This window comes from Gambusia affinis, linkage group LG14 (assembly GCF_019740435.1).
Source record: "Gambusia affinis linkage group LG14, SWU_Gaff_1.0, whole genome shotgun sequence".
Lineage (NCBI taxonomy): Eukaryota > Metazoa > Chordata > Actinopteri > Cyprinodontiformes > Poeciliidae > Gambusia > Gambusia affinis.
In genome coordinates, this window is record NC_057881.1 from 12,036,927 (window position 1) to 12,062,549 (window position 25,623).

The window sequence follows — 25,623 nt, forward strand, 5'->3', positions numbered from 1 at the left end:
GATAAAATTCAGGAATGAGTAGAGTTTTATTAGCCCCGTCTCTCTAAACGTGTAGGTGATTCACGCAAAGACAAGTTTCCTCTGTCTATTAAATATTATTTAAATACATAAATAAGACCAAATAAACTGAGTGACATTACAATTTTGACAGCAGTAAATAAATATGTTTAGCAAACTTCTATTTGCTGAAGTGGACATGTAGGTTAAGTCGCATTTTCAATTTCTGGGTGTCTAAAAATTATGATGTAAATATGTAAGTAAAATATGTAAACGTCAGCAGACATGTTAACAGACGTGTTTGCAGTTCTCGGTGCTTGTAGTCAATGTCATTAATCTTAACTCAAAATAATTTCTGTCATATATCACACCAGGAACATGCAGAATTAAAGGTGACTGTTCTTCTGGCTATATTGTGATGTTGGTGTCATTTTGAAGTAACGTGGCGGTTGCTTCAAACAACTGCTTTATTAGAAAGCAGTTGTAGTTTATTTAGAAGTAGAACAAGTTACATAAGTTTGTCACAAAATATGTATATTCACTCTCTTCCACTGCTGTTTTTGTCCAGTCACCTTGTTACCTCCATTGGTTTCTTAAGCTGTCACATTGGTGAGCTCAGTCTTGCTTCAGCATTTGGGGGTCTGCTTCAAATTGTTTAATTTTGCCTAATATATTTTTTTTACATTCTGCATTTAACAGTGTGATTTAAAGTCAACTAGTACACCAGCAATGGCTTCCTGAAATTAATGGTCCTTCAGGAAGTTTTTTGCTTGGCAATAAATCTAGGAAACTCATTCCATTTAAGGAAGCCATTTTTGAGTTTTGTGTACAACCCTAAACTAGCCAGTGGGTGTCACTGTTGTGCATTGAAAAATTGAGGTTTAAAGCTTATAGTACCTTTCATTAAGAAAGCAGGTATCTTGCTTGGGTCACAGAGATAAAGCAGTTACAGAAACCCGTTTTAAATGTTACAGCCAACATCTAAAACAACAGTAATATAGCGCATGTCAGTTACATATTTGTTGCCAAAACAAATATTACCAAGTTAGGGTTCAGGTCTGTTTCATCTCTCAATTTTTCTTTTTACTAAAGAGAAATTGACATGTTTTTCTTTAGGCAGTTCAAATTATTTTTTATAGTTCTCAAATTTAATTGTAATACTAGCAAAAATTCATGTTGAAGTGCTCATCATAAAATGTCTTCATTTTAAGGTCTTCAGGGGCAAACAAGTCTGGTCACTTGTTCGCTCTATGGTGCAAAATCATAGCCTGTTTCAATGTCATACTGAGAAATACACATAGCAAACAGTTCTCTCAATAATTTTCTCTATTATTATATTACTTTAAACTATAGGAATGGTCTGATTGAAAAAAATGTTAGTCATTCACTGACAGTAACTTTGTAAAGCCATAGTGTACTTTGAAAATAGTCAGTGGTCTATGCCTACTTGCATATAGGCAGAAGGACATGGTACCATCAGGCATCTGGAAATTGAAGGTGTTGCTTTAAAACAGATCAGCAGGAGTTCCTCAATCAGAACCTTAAGAAACATTGACTTTATCACCAGGGACTCCACTGATCCTTTAGAGGTTTAATACTCTCAGGATGTCTTAAAATAATTTTTCTAAATATTCTCACATTTAGCAAATAGACATAGTTTTGCCAATCAAACAAGAGACACCTTTTGTTATTATCTAATTTTTGTTATTTTTTTACACAGCACATCTAATGTAGGAAACATGTTTCTGCGGGATGTAACCGGCGAGACATGTTTTCTTCAGTCCATTTATGATAACTCTGTGGATGCAGACCAGTATAAATCAGACTCTTCACTCTTCCGCCTTTTGCATCGTAATCTCATTTAGGCATTCACTGCTGATGTTCTTTCCACTATCAGCGTTTTATAATGAAGAATCATTTCTGCTTCTCAGTCCAGTCTGAAAGCAAAGCCTTTCATATAAATAGAGAAAAACAAAATGCAAATCAAATAAAATGTAAAGTTGTTATACTTTGCTTTTAGAATTTATTTGAATGTTGAATGAGATGCGTTAATAAATGTAACTAACAATATTGATGTCTGTCGTGGAGAAAATGTGTAAAGCTTATCTAAGGGGAATTCCACAACGCTAAGATAAAGGTCAAACATATCTAGTGGTTAAAAAAACTCCATAAGTATAAAAGTAGTTTCTTTCTTGTTTTTGTGCTTACCCTTCTGTTTTTTAAAAGTCTTAAAGGGTTTTAGAAATCACAATATTTTTTGTAGCCATCAACTGTCTTGCTAGCATAACTGTTGGGAGTTCGACCAATCTATTTTGAGTTAAAAGAACAAATTTTCAACTAGAATAATGTGCAATTCTTGCCATAATGCAGTGTGAATGCTCTAAGCTGAATGTTTTCAGTCAAAATTACAGAAGTGTTTGAAGTCAACGGTGGAAGACTTGCAGAAATGTAAGAAATAGGCAGAAGCAGCCAAAAAAAACAAAAGCCTGCAAAAGACATACAACAAAACCGTAGAAGTGGAGTGAAAACTTTCAGTCAATGCAAAAATCACACCTGAAGAGTATCAGAAATTTGTGCAGAACACTGTTTGCATAGCTAAGCTGTAAGCCCAGGACAGTTTATAAGCTAAATGAGCTAAAAAAAACAAAAAAACAAAGCTAGCTGAGAGCTAGCCCATAATGACATACAGCCTGATATGAAGCCTTTCCTCTACAGCAATTTGAATGAGCTTCTACTTTGTCATACAACCTTTAATCATGAAGAGCAAAATTATTTTTGCTTAAATTCTGTGATGGCTGTTTATTTTTTATACTCTGTCTGTAACCCCAAAAAGTCTATCAGAATTCTTTTGGAATAAGGATTGGAAAGAGGTTTGAAATTATGGTAGGAAGCAGGTCTGGCGGGAGGGTTAGAAGGATTTGGGATTCTAACCCTCCTTCTTGTTCAATTGGTGTCAAAAGGAGGGTTGGAATCAGGGTCAGAAATTGTACTGTAATTTAGTTTTGTCGTATTTCATGTATTCCCAAAATTTTGCACTTGAATCTAGACGAATAATACTTTGTGTTTTTGCAGTGCATTCATTGTCTAACTGTAGCCAAAATACTGTATAACAAATACAATACATACACATAGAGCTAAACTGTGCAGAAGAATAAAGCACATATGGTAAAAGTCTGGTGTTTAGTGAATTAATTTTATAAAAAGATGCAGCGATGGCTGTTGGTCCCAACATGGATCTTTTCCCACATTCCCCACACATGTATAGTAACACTGTTTCAAATATACAACTGAAAACTCAATCACAGTACGTGCAGTGCACTACAAATATTTATGTATATATAAAACTTCACTGCATAACAGATAATCTCGTGAAATGAAGTGCATACAGCCCAGCACAGTGAACCAGTACTTAAGTATCTGTACATATTTGCTACAGGATATCAATCTAGCAGTGAGTGAGAGAGGTAACGCCTTCCTCATCTTTACTCTCCAACCTTTCCTTGATGTCAAACCATGTAATTGTAGCAACAAATTATGCCGCAAAAAAAACACATTTTGATAATGCTAAAGATAACCTTCATTCTCAGTTAATTTCGGAACGTCCCTCTAAGTAATACGGTTTCTTGTTTGTGATAGATCCTTCTGTCTTGATTTAATCATAACATAGTAGTGATTACCAATAGCTTAATCTTCATTTAGAGACTAGCTCCAGTATAGCTAATCACGTCCACTTGAAGTGTTAATGTTTGATTTTGAAAACTAATCCAGATGTTAGAATACGTTCCTCTTATTCCTTTCTATAAAAATTTATTCTCCCAGACAAAAAGAATTTACCCTTCAAATTGACATTTGATTAAAAAAAATTTGTTTGTTTTTTATTTGACAAGACTGATATGATTGTTGATACTTAAATATTAGTACACTGTAAAATGTAATAAGTTCACTTTACTTAAAAGAAGTTAGGAAACCGATTGCCTCAAAATCTCCAAGTAAAGTAGCTAATTCATTTTAAGGTGTTATTGCTAAAAATAACTATGTTTAGACCACTCAGATAAAGGCAGTAAACTTGAGTGCCGTTAACTCAAAATCATTAATTGGGTTAACTGTAAAATATTCATTCAGACAACTCATGCAATGGCAGTAAACTTGAGTATAGGTACCTCAAAATCATTAGTAAAGTTGACTATAAAATGTCAATTAAGACTACTTCAAATTGTGAGTTATGTCAATTAAGCAGTACTCATAAAAATAAGTTATGCTTAGCGTTTAAGTTGCTCACATTACTTGCAAAATATCAGGAATCCAATTGCCTTGATATGTTCAAGTAAGATGAACCAAAAGTGTTAAGTTATTGGAACGAAGAGCCAACAGACAACAGTTTGAATGGAAAAAAATGTTTAATAATTAAACAAGTTTACCTTAAATACAAGGTTCTCAAGTGTGGTTACATACACACTAACCTGGAAACAAAGTTTTCCATAGACTTTTTTAGGGAAAAAAATTACATGACTTTTTTTCTAGGGTAGCCTTCAATCTAATATTGAATCCTTCAAATGGCCCTCAGTCTTTAAAACTTTGAGAATCCCTGCTTAAATGTCTTTGTTGACTGGTGTGAAACAAAAACTCAATTCTCAATACTAGAGCCCAACATTTATCATAACATTGATAAAGTAAATAGTGAAGTGGTGAAGTGAAGTAATGTTTCTCCTCATTAACATAAAACCATTTAGTAGTCTGCAAGTGCAATGATGCTCTCTCCAACAAAAAAAGAATCAAACAAGAAATAAAAATCACTTTGCCAATAAGGGTAAAGGCATCAACGTTGATCCATAATGTCACATCACATTCACTCATTGCATCAGAAGATTTTTGAGTGATTGTATTTTTGGTTTTAGGGATTTATGTCCAAGTGAGAGAAGCACCCTTTGGATGGAGTCAAAGGTGTACTTCAGTTGTTGAGGGTACTCCAAATTCAGAGCATAAATAAGTCCAAAGAGCAAGCACATGGCATGTGGAAGATTCCCAAGATCATTCAGGACAAGACTTCCTTCCAAAATGATGGCAGTACTTGAAGACTGGAGGTGCAGTGAGTCAGTGGAGGCCTGCCTGTCCTCAGGAATGATGGTCAGGATCCCAATGGGGGTGTGAGACACGTCTGGGTCTTCGCAGTCTTAACAACAATAGAAGCAACACCACAATTACATATCAACATAACACTTCTTCATCATGGCTGCTTCTCCTACAATTTACAGCTGTCCCACCTATGGCAGTCTACTCATCATAAGGCTTCTATAACAGTACAGCTGCTTTTTTAACCCGCCAACATCTTTATCCTTATCCCTTTTCCATCTTTTGTTTTGCGCCCCGGACAGCTTTTTTGCTCTGCCGCTCCATCTTGTTGTCACTAAGAAAACATGATATTTTCGACTAACGTTAGTCCCAGGCATCGCTAAATCATTACACATAAAGTTAACATCAAAACCTGGACTTACAGATGAATTATACAGCCGAGATAACGAATATAAGTTTGCTAAAAAACAGTGGGACTTACCGTGACCAAACGTAGCTGCAGCAACCGCCGTATTACTGACAGTTTGGCGCTTCTTTCAAACACGTCGTCACTCGTCAGTGTCCAATGCGCATGTGCGTTCAACGAGAGCTGCCGAATGATGCCGAGTTTTCTGCTGGTTATGCAGATGCGTTTTGCTCACTCATAACTCCAAGTTCGGGTTACTTGCTGCTGATGAGTTTGATTACTTGCCTCAGTAGAAAGTTGTCTTTGCTAAGTTTAAGTTAGTATAGTCAACAGAGTAAGCTGGAATGAGTTATGGTCACTTTTCTTTTTGAGTAAGATATACTGTTACATTTTACAGTGTAGGTTCCTACAGTTAATGATCAACCATTTATGAGACCCTTGTTGATCCTTCTATGGAAGGTGGAGCCTAAAATAAGGGAAGGGGACTATGAAGATTGCTGTTTTCCGTGTTCTTCAGCAGAGCTCATAGCGATGACAGTAAGCCCAGCTAAGGGTCCATCATTCATTTCCCAGGTAAGATTTGTTTTGTTTCTTTTAGTTTATATTTGAATGTAATATTTCATTTCTAGTCAAATTATTTGAAATTAATGGACATTTAAACTGATTCTTGTCTGAAGGAACAGATTTAGGTCAGTGTTTAACTGTGTTTTCTATTCAAAAGTCTTGCTCAAAGTTGCAAGACTTTTAAATAAAGCTGATAGATTTAAAACTGGGAGAAATTTAGATAAACAGCTGGATAAATGAAAACTGAATAGATAAATAAGTAAGGCAGTAAGTAATGTTAGAGGGTTAAGCACACATTTCAAGTTCCTTACCTTTTTAATTTCAAACAAGCTAAAGACAGAGAAGAAAATTAGAGACAAATAAAAACTATGATATAATGATAATATGAATATAAATTTTTAAAAACTATGATATAATGATAATATTAATATTAATTTAACATCTTCAAGTCAAGAATTCTTTATCTGGCAGATCTTTGAGGAAAACGCATTTGGGTTACTTGGCAGATCATCTCCTGTCCAAATAATGCTATTAGTTTGAAGTCGAACATCATATTCAGTTATGAGGATGGATGTGTGTATATGCTGTGTAGTCATAAATTTTTTTAAGCAAGTATGGTTAAAAATTATACTGAGCAAATCTTGAAATGTTTCCTCTGTTAGGCAATGGAATCAACCACAAGACTTTGATCAAAAATGCAGATACTTTGTTTCTTTCATTAACATCTAAGCAGCACGATCTGACCCTATGGCTGACACTTCAGTATAATTAGTTTATCTGACCAAGCTAATCCACTTATTTACTCATAAACTGCTGCGTCTGTGATGCAATTATAATTTCCTCTTCCCTCGCAGGAGCAGATGATTGTCATCTAATAAACGCCCAGCCGGATCTTGCCTATCTGATTTATAGTTGTCTCAGAGAGGGTAAGCGGAAACACCTCCACCTCTAAAAAACCAGGCTATCCTCAAAAAAGTGAGTTTGAGAGGTTAGAAACATGTCAAATCTTGATTTGAAGAGCCTCGAGATTTTCTACAACCTCCTGAACAGTTGTAGTTTGGGTGCATTTTGCAACAACTCTCTGCTTTCATTTCACAATGCAAACAATGAGAGTGGGATGGAGAGTCCAGATGATGGAACGCTGAGAGTGTTCATCTCTGTGGTGTACTTCATTGTGGCAACAGTTGGAGTGTTGGGCAACTTGCTGGTCATGTTCCTACTTTATTCAACTCACACCATCACCACAGGCACCATCAACTTCTTTGTTTTCAACCTAGCTTTGGCCGACCTGCTGTTTTCTCTTGCCTTACCTTTTTGGGCGATGGACATTGCTCTGGACTACAGTTGGCCTTTTGGCTTAGCCACATGCAAGGCAGTGTCCTTGCTAACTGGACTGAACGTCTTTGCAAGTTGCTTTTTCCTGACAGCTATGAGTCTGACACGCTACTGCTATGTAGCAACAGCTCTCAAACCTGGATCGTCCCTGTGCAACAGATCTTGTACCTTCCCGGTAACCACAGCTATCATTTGGGTTGGGGCTCTCATCGTGGCGGTACCCAGGGCCGTGTTCGCAGACCTCAGCCATGTGGGAAGCGACAATGATACAGCATGCTTGCTCCGCTTCCCAGAAGGCACAGCTTGGCTCGGAATAAACCAACTCCTGCGAGTGGTTCTGGGATTTCTGCTACCTTACACCATCATCATCCTCTCCTACTTGCTCTTGCTGCGATTCCTCTGCAGGCACAAACTGAAAGGCAGCAGCAACACTCTGCGAAAAGCCGACATCTCAAAATCTGTGGCTGTGGTGGTGCTGTCCTTCTGTGCCTGCTGGTTTCCCTACAATATCCTCACTCTCTGGAGCGTCCTGATACAGCTTGACATCATTGACATGAGCAAATCGTTCTACACTGCTCAGACGTACTTCTTCCCTCTGGCCAACTGTTTAGCTTTCACCAGCAGCTGTTTCAACCCTGTCATCTATTGTCTGGTCAGGAAGGAATACCGCACAGCTCTGCATAATGTTTTCTTCAAGTTGAGTTTGGCCATCATGTCCAAGATGCCCTATGCGCTTAACTCCGAGGAGGGTTTAGAGCAAGGTAGTCAGCTTGGTATTCCTCTCAGCAACGTCTACAGCCAGACTTGCCAAACTGACTCAAGGGGCTACACACCGCTGACAACACTTCCAGCTGGAACATCACCACTATAAAGTCTCAACACAATGTTTCCTCAGTCTTTTTCTGCGATAGAGAGGGTTTGTATTGTTTGTAGTCTGTGGGGACATTAGGAGCAGGTAGTATCTTGCCTGCAGCAGCAGTCTGAGACAGAGCCGCACAATTTTGAAAAGCAAGCGATTCCAATTATTTTTGAGAATGCAACAATATCAGCTTTGAAAAATATGCATTATCCTCAAACTTCTGTTTCTCACCTGTTTTTATGATGATTCCATTAGTCTGGGTCATAGCAGGGTTGAGCATTTATGTGAGCATTCTATGGTTGAAGTGGTGCAGGGCAGAAAAACACAGGCAGGAAGTAAAAAGAAGTAACCTTCTGCTACTACCACACACCACAATTTACTGCCCAATAAGGTGAAAGGCAAAGTTATACCTGCGACAAACCTGTCCAGGGTATACCCCGCCTCTCGCCCAGAACGTTTGCTGGAGAGAGGCACCAGCACCACTCCCAACTCCACTAGGGACAAGGGTGTTAGAAAATGGATGGATGAATGGGTGGATGGATGGCAAAGTTATACTGAAGGAATTTCTCTGTTACAAGGATAACCATTATTAGTAATACCAGCCAATAAGAACAATGCATGTTTTTGTTTATGTATTCAAAAACATGTCCTGTCTTGAACTGAGACTGCCTACAGCAGGTAAGATACTGACTGCTCCATATGAACTCCAGAAAGCCTCCTTTAAAGAAATTCATGCTGTTCTTTTAAGACTTCTGACTGCATATTGTACCAACATTTAACTTTTTCCCCATACTAATGGTCAGTAGTATCTATATGAGAATGTTCATGTTGATGCATGTACTTAGCTTTTGTGCTTCTGTAAATGTTTTGACATTTTTCAAAGTTGCATATGCTAAAATATTACCTAAAGAGATTGTGAGTGCCAGCATCTTTTCTTTCCTTCTTCTTTATTATTTAATTGGAAAGAATAAACAATATTTTGTAGTTTTTCTTGATAACTTGTGGAAAAAAAATCTCTCCCCTTTTGTATTCTGATCTTGCAGTAACAGTTTAATTGTGGTTGTGCTTGTTTCATTTCAGTGTAAAGTGTGAAAATGTTGAATTGAAATCTAAAAATAAAACCAACTGAATGTAAACTACAATTTGTTCATCCTTTGTGTTTTTTGCTCTACACTTTGCATCAGCAACTTTTAACTCTTTGAACCTAGAACAAAACTGGTCAGTCAAATATTATTGAAACGTTAAAATATTAATTGCATTGTATAATTACAGAGCCAAAATGCATATTAATTGCACATTTGTGTTTTTGTCCTCTAATGAGACTTACTGAGAAATATTTTAGAACTTTGAAAAAATCTCAGCCATTGTTTATAGTCTCTAAAACACCACAAGATGGTGTCAATACTCCTTTTTTTAGTCAGGGAAGATGTGAACTACAAAAGCAATGGCTATTTAGTGGCTTTTTCTCAACTTGCATATAATTTTTGTCTGGAACTTTGCGTGGTTACATTAAGATTGGTGAATCTGCATTGCCTGCGAGAGACTGGCGACCTGTCCAGGGTGAATACCGCCTTTCGCCCGGAACGTAGCTGGAGATAGGCACCAGCAACCCTCCCGACCCACTAGGGACAAGGGTGAACAGAAAATGAATGAATGAATGAATGGATGGATGGATGAATGATGGATGGATGGATGGATGGATGGATGGATGGATGGAAGGAATCTGCATTGCTGTTTTTCTGTTTTTACAAGACAGTACGTGTGAACCAATTTTGTATTTATTATTTTTTGTCTCTTCTTTGTGTCCTCTTTGTGATAAATGAGCAGGTTGCCTTGGTAATATTATGGTCAAACATTTGTGTTTTGTGAATTTCATACATTACTTTGTGTTTGTACATGGTATACATACGTATGTATTAAGTTTCTTTATCAAAACTTTTTGTGGAATCTGTGCTTATTTGTGGATTCCATTTTCAAAACTTTGGCGTTTTTACAGTAATAAAGTAAATATTTAAAGTATTTAACCGTACAAATTTATGTCATGGGACCTATTGACAAGGAATTGTAAACCAGTTGTAATTAAGCAATTATTCACAAAAGAGAAAATATAGACACAAATAACTCAAATTAGGTTAGTACTAACTCAAATTAATACTAAGTACTGAAATGCATTCAGTTCTTAGTAGACACTTTGTTGTTAATGAAAACTCTAAAACGTCTCCTATACAAAAATAATTGACTAAATACATTGTTTGGGATTGATTGTGACTTGATCCATACTTCCACAACAACAACATACAAATATTGAAGGTTCTGGTGACCTCCTTTATACACTTTGATCTTCAGCTTTTTCTAAAGCTCCACTATTGTGTAACTTTTACATGCATCCCTTCTCCAACACACCTGAATCAAATGAATGACTCATTACCAGGACTCTGCAAAGTTGAATCATCTGATGATTCTGAATCAGGTGATTCAAAATCAGAATCATCAGATAGTTCAGCTTTGCAGAATCGGTATGCAAAGAGTCTGCAAAGCAAAACTGAATCAGTTTTTGATTCAGATGTGTTGGAGCAGGGATGCATTCAAGTTGCAAGATAATTCTTGAGTACTAAACTTGGGCACCTCTGAAAGACTATACCAGGCAACATTATTTGTTATCAATAGGGGGCAGGATTGCTTTAAAAACTGGAACACATTTCAGCCATTTTCTTATCTTATTTGTATTATGTATAAAGCTCTTATTAGTCCTGTAATTCCACTTTATCATGTATAACTGATATTTGCAAATTAGTTTGTAATAATTTCTATTTTTCAGTGTGGATTTTTGTCAGTAAGATACCTTCAAATATATATTTTAGAAATAGGTTAATATGTCTGATACCTTTTTCCTCATTGTTTAGGAGCTCATTGTTCAGGAGCTCATTGTTCCTGCTGTTCAGACATCACAATTAAGGTCTTGTCCACATGAAAATAGTTTTTTGAAAAGATCTGTCACTTCCATTATGTTCATTGTAAGCAACACGTAACTTCCAGAAATGTATTTCTACACAGAAGCAAAAGATGGTGGTTGCATGATGCTGTGGGGGAGTATTGAGTATTTTCTTAATGTACATTTTGTGCTTTGTGTTGCTTTACCACATAAGATTCAGATTTCTATTTTTTTCTTCTTTTTTTTTAAACTTGAAATTTGTTCAGATGAAACGTTTTTTTATATTTTTATGTTATAATTTTTATGAGAAAATGCAGCAGCATTGTTAGGTGCATAGAGATTTTTTTCTGATAAGACTAAATAACACACATAATGGAGTGTGACTGCTGTTAAGAAAGAGCAGTAAGATCTATGAAACTGATCCTCCTTCAACCTCAGCCTGTCAGAGTCCTGGCTGGTGTTCATCCATTGTCTCTGTACAGATCTCTGATGGGAAACAGCTGACATCTCATTACTCCTACAGCCACTGAGATGATGTGACTGAATGCTGAGCCACGTTTGGATGAGTGACTTGTGCTGGCTTTGATTAGCTGCGGCACAGGACGAAGCTGTGAGCTGATGGAGGAAATATGCTTGGTGGCGTTTCATCACTTTTTCATTCATTACAAAGAGGCTGAGGAATAAAACAAAGAGTCACTGGATGTGTTTTGTTGCTGCAGTGGGATCCAGGCTGTGTTTTGGGTTGAGTTGGGACCCATCCCTCTTGTAAACAGAAATGAACAGCCAACACCAACATTGCCAGGTTGTGACCGTGTTGCACTACTTTTTTGCACAAAATTGGTAAGACCACTTCCAACCAGTGACTTTAGTTCATTACAAAACGTAAAAATAGGCACTGACTACGTCTACAGAAAATCTGCCTATGTCCAAAACTGACCGACTAGTCGTCATGCTAAACTTCAAAATTAATTTGATTTCCCAGAATATATTATAAAACAGAATACTGCTGACTTTAACTAAATATTTCCATTGGAGTTGACATTCAGAGAAAGACAACACAAATGACAGGCTGCCTACTGTAACATCTCCTATCTAACGTTAACCTGAATACCAGCAGTTGCCCTAAAATCGTTTGTACCAAACATTTTTTTTTTTTATGCATTTTCTCTATTCATCTACAAAATTCAGAAAAAGATAACTTGTACCCATAAAGGAAATGCTTAGTATCTGCCATAACATTTTAATTACATTCTTTATATTCTAGTCTAGGGAAGTGTAGCTTTGAGAAAATTCATTATCTACCAACAATTCAACATAAATGCAATCTACTTACATTTGTATTGGTTTGATCAGGACTTCTAATGTGTCGTATAGCATAACGTAAGAAAACAGAAACAATCAGATGGCTGCAAAGCAGAAACAAAATTAATATAAAAAAGTTGTAATACAAAGATTTTAGAAGATAACATATAAAGTCAAATTACATGTGACACTTGAGCAAGTTTGAAACCAGGTAACAGCCTATGGCTAAATATAGTTAAGAAATAGAGGTAGGAAGGGACAGAATGGCATCATGCAGATACAAAATAGGGAAATAAATTTGTAAAGGGGCAAAATTGCCCAGATCTAGACGCCTGTCTTGTGAAACAAGAGATAATCAAGAATTAGGGATTTAATAATTTATTTAAATCACTCAGAAAAAAATCACCTGAAATATGAATACATTCCCTTTGTTCAAAACAAGTCATATCAATCAAGTATACTTACACTAATAATAATTACAAGCGCAATCATACCTACGATTACTACCATTATAAATAAAATTACCAACGTTAAACATCCACCACACAACATCAGGTGTCTGGAGGGTATGGCTTATCAATGGGGCATGGCTTATTTCAAAAGAAACCTCAAGTAAATTAAGGTATTACATCCAGGAGGCCTAATTCAAGTCAAAAATCCCACCAACAATATATTTGTGACACAGTAGATCAATTGTGCAGAGTAATAGCTGCCAAGAAAAAAATAATTTTTCCACTCCATAATGCTATACATCCATTTTAGAAACATGAATAGGTTGACTGATGTTGTATATTCTTTCTTAAAATATATAAGATAATCTTACTCTGTTAGGTCCTGCTTTGCCTTCAGGAATATGGCATTTCCCCCCCCCCTCCCTTTATCTCATAAAATTTCATAAATTATCTAAGATTTCACAATTTTGCAAACAAACATTTTTCAATAGAATTCTCCATATAAATTCTTATAATATGTCATTACAGTGGGTCTTTCTTCAGTTACTGTTAAACTTGTGTGCCAAATATAAATTCAACTACTGGTCCATCACAATAATGTACATGTAGAGAACAAAGAGTGAAAGTAAAAGGGTTTCATATTCATGAGTATCAAGATTAACCAAAATTCTCATCTGCAAAAAGTCTCTGAATGTTCTGTAGCAGGGAACAAACTGCAGCCTTTTGGGCCCCATTACCTTTTCAGATTTCTAAAAGCTCTGACCTGCCATAACTGGCAGACATTTTGACTGAAAATACAGTTTCCTTTTATTTGTCTCATAGTTTGTGTGCTTCCTCAAACCTTGCAGACATGCTTTTGCAAGCTTGATGACATATAACAAATTTTTTTGCTCTAGATTAGCAACTAAAGATAAACTTTTTCTGGTCAACCAAATGTACAAGTGCATCCCTCTTTGTTAATTTAACAGAAATGCAATATTTGTTTTGTTTCCTCTGTGCTCACCATAACACCTGAGAGTATGACAAATTTTTGGAATGCAAATAATATTAGTTTGATTATGATGGTAACGGCACTTAAATATGAGAAACCTCAAAAAGTGTGGAACATCCAGAAATAGCAATAAGCAAGCAACCTAGATCTGAACCTGATTTATTTCCCTATTTGGTTAGTAGTAAAGTTTTAACTAGTTTGTACTTGGGGTAATTAAAAAAAAAGTTGTTCTAACCAATTAAAACAAAAATATTTTCTTACTTTGTATGGTATAAAGCAGACAACTGGCAAGGGCTTTATTTAAGAGGTAGCCCATTGCAGCCAACACAAATAAAACTTCAATAATATATAAGCATAACTTTAAATAGTTTATATTTGCTTTTGTTGAAAACATTTCTTACAGACCAAGGATTGCAGTGTTCAGAAAAATAAAAACAGATATGAAATTTAACACGTTAGAATACTGTATTGCAATGCAGGCCAAGTAAATAAATACATATTTCAAAAATAACTCAAAACTGCAATCCAGCATCGATGAAAGCACCACAACTGTTTTGGTTACACAACACAGGCGAGCTAGTATAATAATTGATCATCAATTCCTCTGGAAGAAAAGAAAAACACTCCGCCCGCAACTGTTGTTTCTGGATTGCAGCATTAAGAGTCATCATAGAATATAAGAATTAGTTTTTGCCACAACTTGAACATGCCTGAGGGCCTACCCTTGATTTTAATACATTTTACATATAAGAATAGATATACATTAAGCTATTTTATACATTTCTGGTAACATAAACATGTATTTTTTTTAATAATTTATCTTGAAGTAAAATGTATTTTTAAAGGCAAGAGGTTAAGATAAAATATATCAACCATGAAATTTGTAATGTAAATGATTCTAATAGAGTTAACCAACACACTGCTTATTAATTCATCACCTGACTACAAAAAGTACATTTAATATACAAAGTTTACAGTTGTTTTTTTTCCTTTTTCTTTGTATTGGTTTTGTTATTTTTGGGCCCTGTATTACAGACTGTAAGGCAGTCAAATCCTATGCACATATACTACATATCCCTGTTTCTTAGTCTTCTAATATTTTAATCAATCCGTTTCTCTCCATCCATCATGTTGTAGCAATAATGCAAAAGGCTCAGTGCCAAACTCTTCCGAATAAAAACTGGAGGAGCTGGCAGGTTAGCTTAAAATATATGTCTTACAATGATAAAGCTGTCTCAAAGCGTGATAACTGTAGCAAAATCATAGAATTACCGACTTACTTATTCTTGCCACCAAAAGCACATGCAGAATTGTTGCAGATGTATGCTTCAGAGACACTTAAAAACAAACAAACAAAAACAGTAAACTTATAGTCAAAGCTATTAACATAACGTCTTATGGCACATTTTCAAAACAGCGTTACAAAGTGACTGGGAGTCAAGCTAGAAGCTACTCGGAGTCAAGCTAGCAGCTACTCGGAGAGTTGTTTGGTTTGGAAGGTGGTGGCGTCGACATCTAACTAAAAAAGGGGCAGGGTATAACTACTAAAATTCGACACTTAACCTGTCCAAAAAGATTTGAGTATGTATTGTATTGATTTGACCCATTTCTGTGATGCTGTTAGCTGTACTCTCCAATGTGAGTGTAATTGGAGAGTAATGGACCTTACCAAGCTCCGCCCACAACCGACCCACGTGACCGCAAGTCTCACCTTGTTTCTATGTAAACATGACTCCATTAGTGCAATATTTCTACTGGATTTCACAATATATCAGCTACTACAATGGACAGAGGAACTAACAAGTTCATGGCATCATCTGGGAGGAGGTTACTGGTTTCTCAGTCACAAGCTGGTTGCAAACCTGAGGCCAGCAGTTATGGTAGATCTGAAATTTGGTTTGATTACCTCAATATGAGAAGCTACAGACTGATAGGAGGAACCAAAGAGCTCTGTAAAGGTAAAGTCAAATCTTCTGAAGTTGGGATATAATTAATTTAATTTCAAGGAATTATCGCAGTAGAAGCCATTTGTTTGTTAAAATTTTATGAAATATATTTGTTCTATTTGATGTTTGATGTGAATGACGTATACTCACAAACGAACGAGGTAATTAGTCAAACGTTTAGAAACTACGGTGACTGTAATGCGCCACACCAACGCAAAGGTAAACAACTTAAATAGGTGATCTCTCTCTCTCTCTCTCTCGCTCTCTCTCTCTCTCTCTCTCTCTCTCTCTCTCTCTCTCTCTCTCTGTAGTTTAAGCACACCTGTTACCGTGACAACCGCCTGCGCCCCACAAGACGAGCAAAGATTACGTTAAAAACATAACATTCAGTCCGTTACAATATCAAGTTTCTAGACTTGATATTTATTTCTCGATTATTAATCAGCGCTTCCCTGAACATAGCGATGCTTGATTGACTAGCTGTACTTGGTGCTAGAGTGGCTAACACGAATAACAGTTTAGTCCAAAGCCTTTTCTGCTAAGATAAAATCTTTAGTGTATGTCAGATGCAGTACACATTGCATATTGATCAGTTTAGCTAAGGTAAGACAGTGTAGCAGACAGGCTTCAAGGTGTAGAAGTTGTATCAGTACTGCCATTATGCTGTACTTTTCTAACGGGAAGCGTGTGTTTGTGAGACTGACAAGCACGTTTTAGCCGCGCTACTACGTAGAATGGGCATCAGCCAATGAAAAGCGGCCCCTGTGGTAAGGTCCATTGAATCTCTCCCCCATACTCCAAATTGAGTCTGTTCTGAAAAATGCATACAACAGGTTAGATACAGATTCCTCATGCCTACATTTTATCTCCTAAACCATATTTTAAAATACCCAAGGACAGACATGAATTTTAATTTGGTTGCCATTCAAACCACATTTGGTTCCAAGACTCCTTACAAATGTGCAGAACTGGATAAAATTGTTACAATACTGTAATGCGTTTAATTGGCCCAGAATTTTCCTTAGAAAAATAGCAATCTGTATCACTGTTTTGAAGAATCACCATGTTGTCATTATATCCATTACTTTTATAAAATGAGATTAGTTTAAGAGCCCCCATTATTACGTAGATTTAGAATATTTACGAATACATTTTTATACACATTGAAAGTCAAGTTTTAGCAATATCTTTCAAACTTAAAAAGTTAAATCAGACCTCAGATTGTACTCAAATCAGCTGATTGTAGATCTTGTCTGGCTTTTTAAGATGAGATGGCTGTAATATAACAAGAAATTTAAAAAAAGCAAAATTCTACTAAATCTAAAGTAGAAAATATTTAATGATTCAACAACATGCTTGTTGCTTGTTGAAGGAGTCACCATGAAAGAATATTGTGCCTGGTAAAAGCCTCTTCAGTACATTTTATCCTCAGCCACTGAAGTGGGAAGCTTCTTGTAGAAGGAAGAAAGTAATCTTAAATCCATCTTCATCCCATTGTTTTCCACAACTTCTTCACCACAGTTACAAAATCTCTTTAGGAACAGTATTGCCGTTATTGTGGCACTGGCTTATATTTCAACCAAATCGTGCAAAGCTTTTGCTGCACACGTTGGTCCTCTTGCTGAGTTGATTGTCAAGTTCTGTTACAGGCTTAGTTTTCATATTTGCGACAATTTTGAAAATATTTCTTAATGGATAATGTTGTGAGATGACACCATCGTTGGTCCTGTGTAGGCCTTTGACTGGAGTCAGTCTGTAGGAGTCGTTTTGATCCACCTTCTTACACCCGAGTGACCATCATGAATTCTGGTCACTTTGGAGCTAGCAGTCAGGATCCAGGGAGGCCCCCATAGACCTGGCTGAAAGACTGCAGAAGACAAAATAGATACAATTACCATTTTTTCTACATTTACAGCTGAAAAGTGAATCTTAGCTTAATATTTCTTCAAATCAGGGTTTTCTTTTATATTAAGTTAAATTTGACTGTAGAATAAGTGTGCTGCTAAGACATAACAGCTGGTTAACGTACAGTAACTGAATATGTGGGAAACTCCAGGGGTCACCAAGTTCATCCAGACCTAGTTTTACTGAAGTATTTAAAAGTGTTCCCCTGTTTTAACTTTGTACATTTAAATAAAATTAAAAAGATTAAATTCAGACAAAAATATTTAAAATCAGAGGTACATAAAGACTTAATCTTAAGTCGCTTCTTAATGTGTGCTACACTTTGCCATAATGAAAAATTAGATGGGTTATTTCTGTCAGTGCAAAGAAGCAGAGAGGTCTTCTCTTTTGTAGTCCTAGCATTAATGAGAACTATTCTCCAGTCCACATGATCACCAGATTCCTTTACATAGTTGAATATTTTAACTTGACATGAAAATTACCAATTTAATTTTGGGAATGTCTGATAACATAACCCCTCAACAGAGACTTAAAGGGCTTAATAGCAAGACTCTGAAGACAGAATGGAATGACATGATGGGAAAATAAATAAACATGGTTTTGATATGACAAGAAATGTGCTGTGATATTATTTTAAAAGGCACATTTCTTAGTTGAGGATAAATAAATTAAATTTACAACTAATCCCAAACAGCAGTACATTTATATTTTTATTTATTTTTTCAGGGAGATTGTGTAGGAATAGATGAGGGTAAAGTCTCAGGACTCATGAATTCAAACTAGATAACATCACTGAGAATGTACTCAGAAATTATATACTAATATATAATTTGATGTATGTTGCACCCTGAAGCATCTGGAAACCCATAGATCAGCTAGACTTATGGAGATCCTCAATTCTCTACTTGATATCTTTTCCAATTTTTTGGATTTTTTCATGAGGTTATAAAAAGGAAGCAACATGCATCAGTGAGGTCTTGAAATCTATCTATATTGAAGCCATTATTTAATTTTAAAGTTATGTGTCTGGAAGGTGAGGGTTAAAATAGGATTTCATCTTTTTAGGTTGAGTGTTTTAATAAAAAAAAAAAAAAATTAACTTGAAATGAAAACGAGAACTTTAAAAGGTCTTAATGAAATGACGGAGGATTTTAATTCTGCAATACTCTTCTTCTGACAGGACTTTAAACCAACGATTGGAGGCTAATCCAGCAGAGTCATAACTAAACTCTCTCACCAGACTCCAAATTAGATTGCACAGTTTGGACATTTAATCCCATCGCATTTTATTTATTTTAGGTTTCTGGTGTAAAAATTTCACAGCAGGCCCGGTGCTGAAACGTTTCTGTATTTGGCCGTCTTACAAGACACAGTTTGATGGGTTTGCTTGCGCTCCTTGGAGCTGCAGAGAAGGTGACGGTATATTTCAAGGATAGCAAACGTTTCCTTCGAGTTATTTAAGCACAAACAGCCTCTTCACCTGCGTCACCAATCATCCCACATGGTGCATTCAGCAACTTGAATTGCACTGACGCTGCTGGTGAGTCACAGTTCCTCAGTGATAAATGCATTCCAGAGAATCATAAGCTCTTTGAGGTAAATAATATCTAATTTCTGCTATGACGATTTGCTGTTTCTTCACAGTTTTTAGGATTTGTGATTTGTGCTTCGCCCGATCCTTATGCCCACCCGCCAAGGGTGTGCAAGATGCTGTGAAATGTTGCTTTTTGATAAGACAAAAAGCGTGGACTGAACGATGGAGGTGGCTGACGTATGTGGAAGCTGCTGCAAACATCTCAACCTGTGCTGGCTTCTACAAAAAACGCTCTTGGATGTGATGCAATAATGATTTAGGACATGACTGGTGGTGTAGACACAGGCACAAACCTGGTCTGTGAGGATTCGAGGCTTAATATCAGGAATGGCACCCCCTCTCAGCTCATCTTCCACAGCCATGAGTCTGACAACAGGGAAATAGAAACAAAACAGACCGGTTGACAAAAGTAGAGTTATGAAGCCGGCGTTCTTCAGATGTACTGTGAGATTGTGCAGCCATATGATGATATTAAGGTCCTGAAGTGTTCCTGGGCAGCCTCTGAGGTGCCCAAAAGTTAATCTAATATTTGTTCAGGTGCAGAAAATGTAAAATGAAATTGTGGAATAGTGAAGTGTATGGTCATGTATTGTCTGCTCACTATTATTATTATTATTATTATTATTATTATTATTATTATTATTATTATTATTATTATTATTATTATTATTATTATTATTATTATTATTATTATTATTATTATTATTATTTCTTCCAAGTATTAATTTCTATGGTCACAATCAGCCTGTCTAGGTTTAGATTATCTTTATTTTTAACTGTACATTAGAGACTTGGCCACAATTTCAGCTTTATTAGTTGATTCAAACTGATTATTCTGTTTGAAAAAAAGAAAAATCAATTGAAAACACTTAAAGTGAAAGATTAGATGTTACAGTCTTCTCCTTATGGCAGTACACAGTCAACAACATAAACATACAAAAGTCAATGACAACTAACAAAATATGAAGGTAATTCAAATCATCATGTTGAAAATGAATGAACATGTTATTTAAAAGAAAAACAAAACTGGTTTTGTAATCCCACTGTTTTTGACAGTGGGATTACTGGGATGCAGAACAACAAGTCATCTTGACTTTAGGCTACACAAAAGTAGTCACAACCCTTGAATTTTTGTGTGATAGCCCGCATGAAATAAGCAATTACTGTAAAGTCATAGGAAAATGGAAAGTATTTTTGCAGAACCAGTTTTAACTGTAATTTCAGCTTCATGTCTTTTAGCCTGTGTCTCTCTGCTTTACACATTTGGAATGTTAATTGTTTTTGCCCATTTGTCTGGAATATGCATCTGAATATAAAATATATCTTGCCACAGATTTACAATTTAATATAGGTGTGGACTTTGACTGGTTCATTCCAAAACATGATCTAAACCAAGGATGTCAAACTTTAGTCCTCTGGGATTTGTGTCCTAAAGCTGCTAGATGTTACTCTGTTTCAATACAGCTGAATCAAATAAGTTCAGGAGGTAATTCAGCAGTTTGGTTCATTGAACCAGGCATGTTTGAGCTGAACTACTCCACTGTAATTCTGTCAGAAAGTCTGGGGTCGTGTTCCTGTACAGTTTTTTCTTCCAGGGCTGCTCAGCATTTATCTAAATGTATCTTCTAAACACTTTTAACCGACTCAGCTGAAAGCCAATCAAACCATTTCAGGCCTTTACTAAGTGGTAAAAATGAACACAATTATTGAAAGAAGATTATGATAAGTGTTGATCCCAGTTTTCTACACCTCAGCTATGGACATTGTAGGTAAAGAAGGTCAAATAAGACCAAAATTGCATGAAAAACACTGCAAGCCACACAGAGGACATCAAAATGAAAACTCTCTTCCCAAGACAAAACACAGCAGAGCAGGGAGACTGGTCAGAGTTGATGGAAAGGTGGATGGATCTACAGATTGAATCCTGGAAGAAAACCTGCTAGAGCCTATAAATGGCTTGAGACCAGGATGGAGTTCACAACAGTAAACATTCAACAAGAGCTACAATGAAATGGTTTCAACTGAACCATATTCATGTGTTAAAATGGTCCAGTCAAAGTTTTATATCAAAATCCAGCATAGAACACCTAAAATTGTGACTATTTTGTGTTGCTGTAATACATTAAATCCCAACAAGAAATAATGTTTGTGTTTGTAACGCAATAAACTTAAAAAAATTTAAAAAAAGTTCTAGGGATTTGAATACTTCTGCGAATCAATGCAACTGCTGAAAGCTAAATTTTCACCCAAATGGCCCTGGAGATGATATATATCAGCTTATTGATTCAGCACAAAAGTTTTTACAGGTTCATGTAACTCCAGTCCTGAGACAAACCTCAATTCCAGACTCCCTAAAGTTTGCAACCCCTCATTTGCACACCCAAAGAAAAAAACTGAAATGACAGCAAATAAACTCATCCATCCCATAAAGTGCCTTCAGAGTCCTTTTTTTTTTTTTTCCATCTAATCAAAGCCAGCCTCCCTCCCACATTTTATCCTCATTAGTTTTTGAAGAAGACAAACAGATTCACTGAAGGAGCCATATCCGAAGCTCGTCGAGCTGTTTGGACCGCTTTGGGAGGTTTGTTGCTGTAAATGCTTTTCAATGACTGTAGCTCAACATTTGGCGACATAATCTGAAACATTCTTGTTGCTAAGCTGGCTGATAGTCCTCTGCCTCTGGGTAAATAGGTTCTTAATGTTCCTCTATCAGCCTGCTCAGCTCTCCACAACAAATTAGCTGAGCCCCTCAATATGTTTCCTCTGTAAATGCAGTTCAGTCCAACAAAGAGACAAAATTCTTCTTACAAATATGAGGTCAAATGTTGCACTTTACACCGATACATCCTAAACACATAGGAAATTACTTCTAATTTAATCAATTATAAACAAAATACACTTCTAGCTACAATGCCATGAAAATTTGAACATGAATATTCCTTGTCGTAAATTATTGTTTCTGATTATTGAAGGCATTCAATAATCAGAAACAATTATTTGCGATTGTGATAAAAAGGCAAAAAAAAAAGAGGAAATTTGTAAGTCCCAAATATTATTCATTGCACAGTTTTAAAAAAAAAAAACTACATTAATAATCTGTGTGTCAGTAAGTATTATTTTAGTAGCTAAGCTAATGGTATTAGAACATTTTAAGGAGATCTGTAATATACAGTCATGTTCAAGAAATTATGAGTTGTGTTCAGACTTTCAGACTAAAAGAACTTTTAGAAAATATAACACATTCATCCCTTACTTCTGTAATAAAAATATATTTTTCTGTGTCTAGTATGACATTCTAATATCAAATGTAATGTTTTCATTAGCAATAATAATAGCAATTTGTAACATTTAACAGAATTAAAGGCTTGAATACACCAGTCTGTGTGTAATTATAACTTGTTTCATATGAATTTAGCTACTGAAATAAATATACTTTTCAGGAATATTTTAATTCATCAAACATGATTGCATATTTTTTTAATGTATATTTAATACTATCATACATGATAACTAGTAATTCTAAAGAGGGAGGTGATGCCTTCATGTTCTCTTATCAGCATATGCCAAATCAGAGCTATCCTGCGTTTCCTCATCTCTGCTGACCTCTCCTGGACCGAACACATAACAGCGGCCTTTAATAGAAATTGCCTTCTATTTCCACACAGATTTCTAATAAAAACAAGCTGAATACAACAGCTCATTGTGCTCCACTGCTTCTGCAATGAGAGAGCAGATATGACCTTCAGCTGCACTGAAGTAGAAAACAGGAGGCTTCAGAGGATCACAAGCTGGCCTTCTCTTCTCTGCCTCTCAACAGGGAACACTTACATGGCTTCCCCTCTCCTACTGGCAGCCACTACAGGTTCAATAAAGGCACTTTAACCACACTGACAGTGTTTCTTCCACAATGTCTCTCGCTGTCACAAACCTACATTACCAAGCCATCAGACATGAATAAAGCGACATCTGCAATCTTTTTCTATCAGTTTCTTTAATAAAAAAAACTCTGATTTCCTGCTATCAACTCACATTTGTATAATTATGCATCTTTTTTGTGTTTTTATACTCTTAAGTTATGTTTCCCTCAATTTTATGTAAACAGAACATTTAAATTTTAAAGGTGCAGAGTTTAATTAACAAAGGAGGTTTTGTGTTTTATCTTCTTGCGTGATTATGAGCGGCATTAAAAAGGATTATGTTTCTGCAGGATTAAAAAGAAATCTTATGTTGTAACACTCCTCATAGTAGTTAGATATGGATAGCTTGTGGATCTTGGCTGTGCCAAACAATGTGCGACACTCACCTGAACAAGTGCACGTTTGTTTTGTGAAGCAAACGTGACGAAACAGAAGAAACCAGGTATTACTTCCTGCTCAACCTGAAAGCTAATCACCTGCTGATGATGCCTTTGATTTGAGAGTCTTTTTCCAGTTGTTGCTGCTTCAGGCGCCGCTCGCTGTCTTCGAGGCGGTTCTGGTACTGCTGCAGGATCTTGCTGGTCTGCTGCTCCTGGCTCAGAAGCCTCTGCTCGTACTCTTCCAGTTTGCGATGCGACATCTTCAGCCGCTCCTTCAGAGAGTGAATTTCCTCTTCGTATTCCCTCACCTGAAAGGTGAAACAGATATTACAAATATGATTTCACCAAAACATTGGAAATACATTGGAAAAGTATTCATGCTTCTGGAAATGGAAGTGTTTACATATGAAAAAGTACAGTATACTACTATCTTACAGAAGAATTCAAAGAATTATAACAAATGTACCCATAAAGCATTATGCTGCCATCACCATGTTTCACTGTGAGGACATTGGTGGTAAGTTTGGCATATTGTTTTATAATCTAGCCCTGTTTTAACTTTCACTACAACTTTTTTTTTCTGAGATACTGAAATAATGAGATCCTAAAATGAAAATACCACACTTTTCCAATTTGTATGTTTGAAGATATTTCAAAATATGTGCTAGATTCATCTCACTTCTAAATTATGTGCAACTCTGTATTGACTGGTCACTTAAAATCCCAAGTTTAAGTACTTTTGCAATTGTCTATGCATGAAGCTAACACCTATCTGACTAAAACCCCAGAAGGCTCCTCTTTTGTCTCTAATTTCTAAAATAAAGGTAATTCAAAACACAATTACTCACATTATTACTACGGTAGTCTGAAAAAAACGGTCATTTAATCACAAACAATTATTAAATATTCTGACAGGTAAAAAAGCAGCTGACCCTTTCTAGTCGTGACTCATCCATGCTCTTAGAGTACTCTTTCAGCTGGCCCTCGCGGTCCGGCCGCAGGCTCTCGATGTCGGCAGAGAGGTGTGGCATGTTGGAGACCCATGCGACCGTCCGCTCGTTCATTCCCTGGCTGTTACCCTGGAACACCAATCAAGAAAAAGAAGAAGATTTCCAATACTGTTTTAACCATTAAATAGTTTCAGCTTAAAGACCTTTTATTGTTTTTGTTTAGGGACTTGCAGCGTTCACCTGTTTGTTTGCGACTGGTTTCAGTAGATGCTGCTGCGGCGGCTGCAGCTGTGACTGCTGGGACTTCTTGCTGCTTTTTGTGGGCGTGTCTGTGGACTCTTCTGCAGCTGCTGCCGGAGCCTGGTTTTCTTTAGCGGAGCTCGTCTGGAAGGGTAGCCCTGGAGCCGGACTGTCGGTGACAGACAGGTGCCCGTCCTGTTGTTGCTGTTGCTGCTGCTGCTGCTGCTGCTGCTGCTGCTGCTGCTGCTGCTGTTGCTGCTGCTGCTGCTGCGTCGTTTGCTTCGACGGGCGGGACTTTGGCTGACTGCCGCTGAAGCTCGCATCCGAGGAGTTGAGGAGGAGGTTCCTGCTCTGCGGACGAACCTTTGGAGGCGTGGCAGTGGCAGGCGTGTTGATGGAACGCTGGGACTTGAGGTGCTGAGCAGCAATGGATGACTGGCGGGACGGATGAACTGTCGTCGGAGGTGTAGCCAAGGAAGCAGGAGTGCCTGTGCCAGTGCCTGTCTGAGATGTGAGTCCCATCAGGTGATGCTGCTGCAGAGACTCCTGAGAGGGAAATGGATGCAAAAAAAAAGAAAACAGTATGAGTCACAACGAGGGAAAGATTATCTATCTATTTTGAGAGGAGTGTTCATTTTTGTTGCTGTGGCACTGAATTCCTACAAACAGCCATGACAAAAAAAATAGGACAACCTACAAGAGCCTGAGTATTTTCTAACGTATGTAAACACAAGGTGTCTATTGAAAAAAATAATAATAATCTCGACATTCTCTGTAAAAATG

The 25,623-nt window shown here is 36.7% G+C and overlaps 2 protein-coding genes across 5 annotated transcripts in view; one reads left to right on the forward strand and one right to left on the reverse strand.

Annotated features, from left to right (window-relative positions):
* The window catches only part of LOC122844180 (relaxin-3 receptor 1-like), a 28,458-nt gene extending 19,280 nt beyond the window's left edge, over window positions 1-9,178 (forward strand). Inside the window, exons 2-3 of the mRNA XM_044139403.1 lie at window positions 5,933-6,046; window positions 6,892-9,178. Coding sequence (XP_043995338.1) covers window positions 7,035-8,243 — 1,209 coding nt within the window. The 5' untranslated portion in view covers window positions 5,933-6,046; window positions 6,892-7,034 and the 3' untranslated portion in view covers window positions 8,244-9,178. The remainder of the gene's footprint in view (window positions 1-5,932; window positions 6,047-6,891) is intronic.
* Window positions 9,179-17,175: 7,997 nt separating this feature from the next.
* Window positions 17,176-25,623, reverse strand: part of LOC122844182 (ras/Rap GTPase-activating protein SynGAP-like) — a 56,274-nt gene continuing 47,826 nt past the window's right edge. For 3 of the 4 annotated variants that reach the window (XM_044139406.1, XM_044139405.1, XM_044139408.1), the window contains 5 exons: window positions 24,841-25,386; window positions 24,583-24,729; window positions 23,747-23,958; window positions 19,647-19,719; window positions 17,176-17,721 (listed from right to left, as the gene is read on the reverse strand). In XM_044139406.1, coding sequence (XP_043995341.1) covers window positions 17,683-17,721; window positions 19,647-19,719; window positions 23,747-23,958; window positions 24,583-24,729; window positions 24,841-25,386 — 1,017 coding nt within the window. In that variant the 3' untranslated portion in view covers window positions 17,176-17,682. The remainder of the gene's footprint in view (window positions 17,722-19,646; window positions 19,720-23,746; window positions 23,959-24,582; window positions 24,730-24,840; window positions 25,387-25,623) is intronic. The other variant, XM_044139407.1, reaches the window with a different exon arrangement.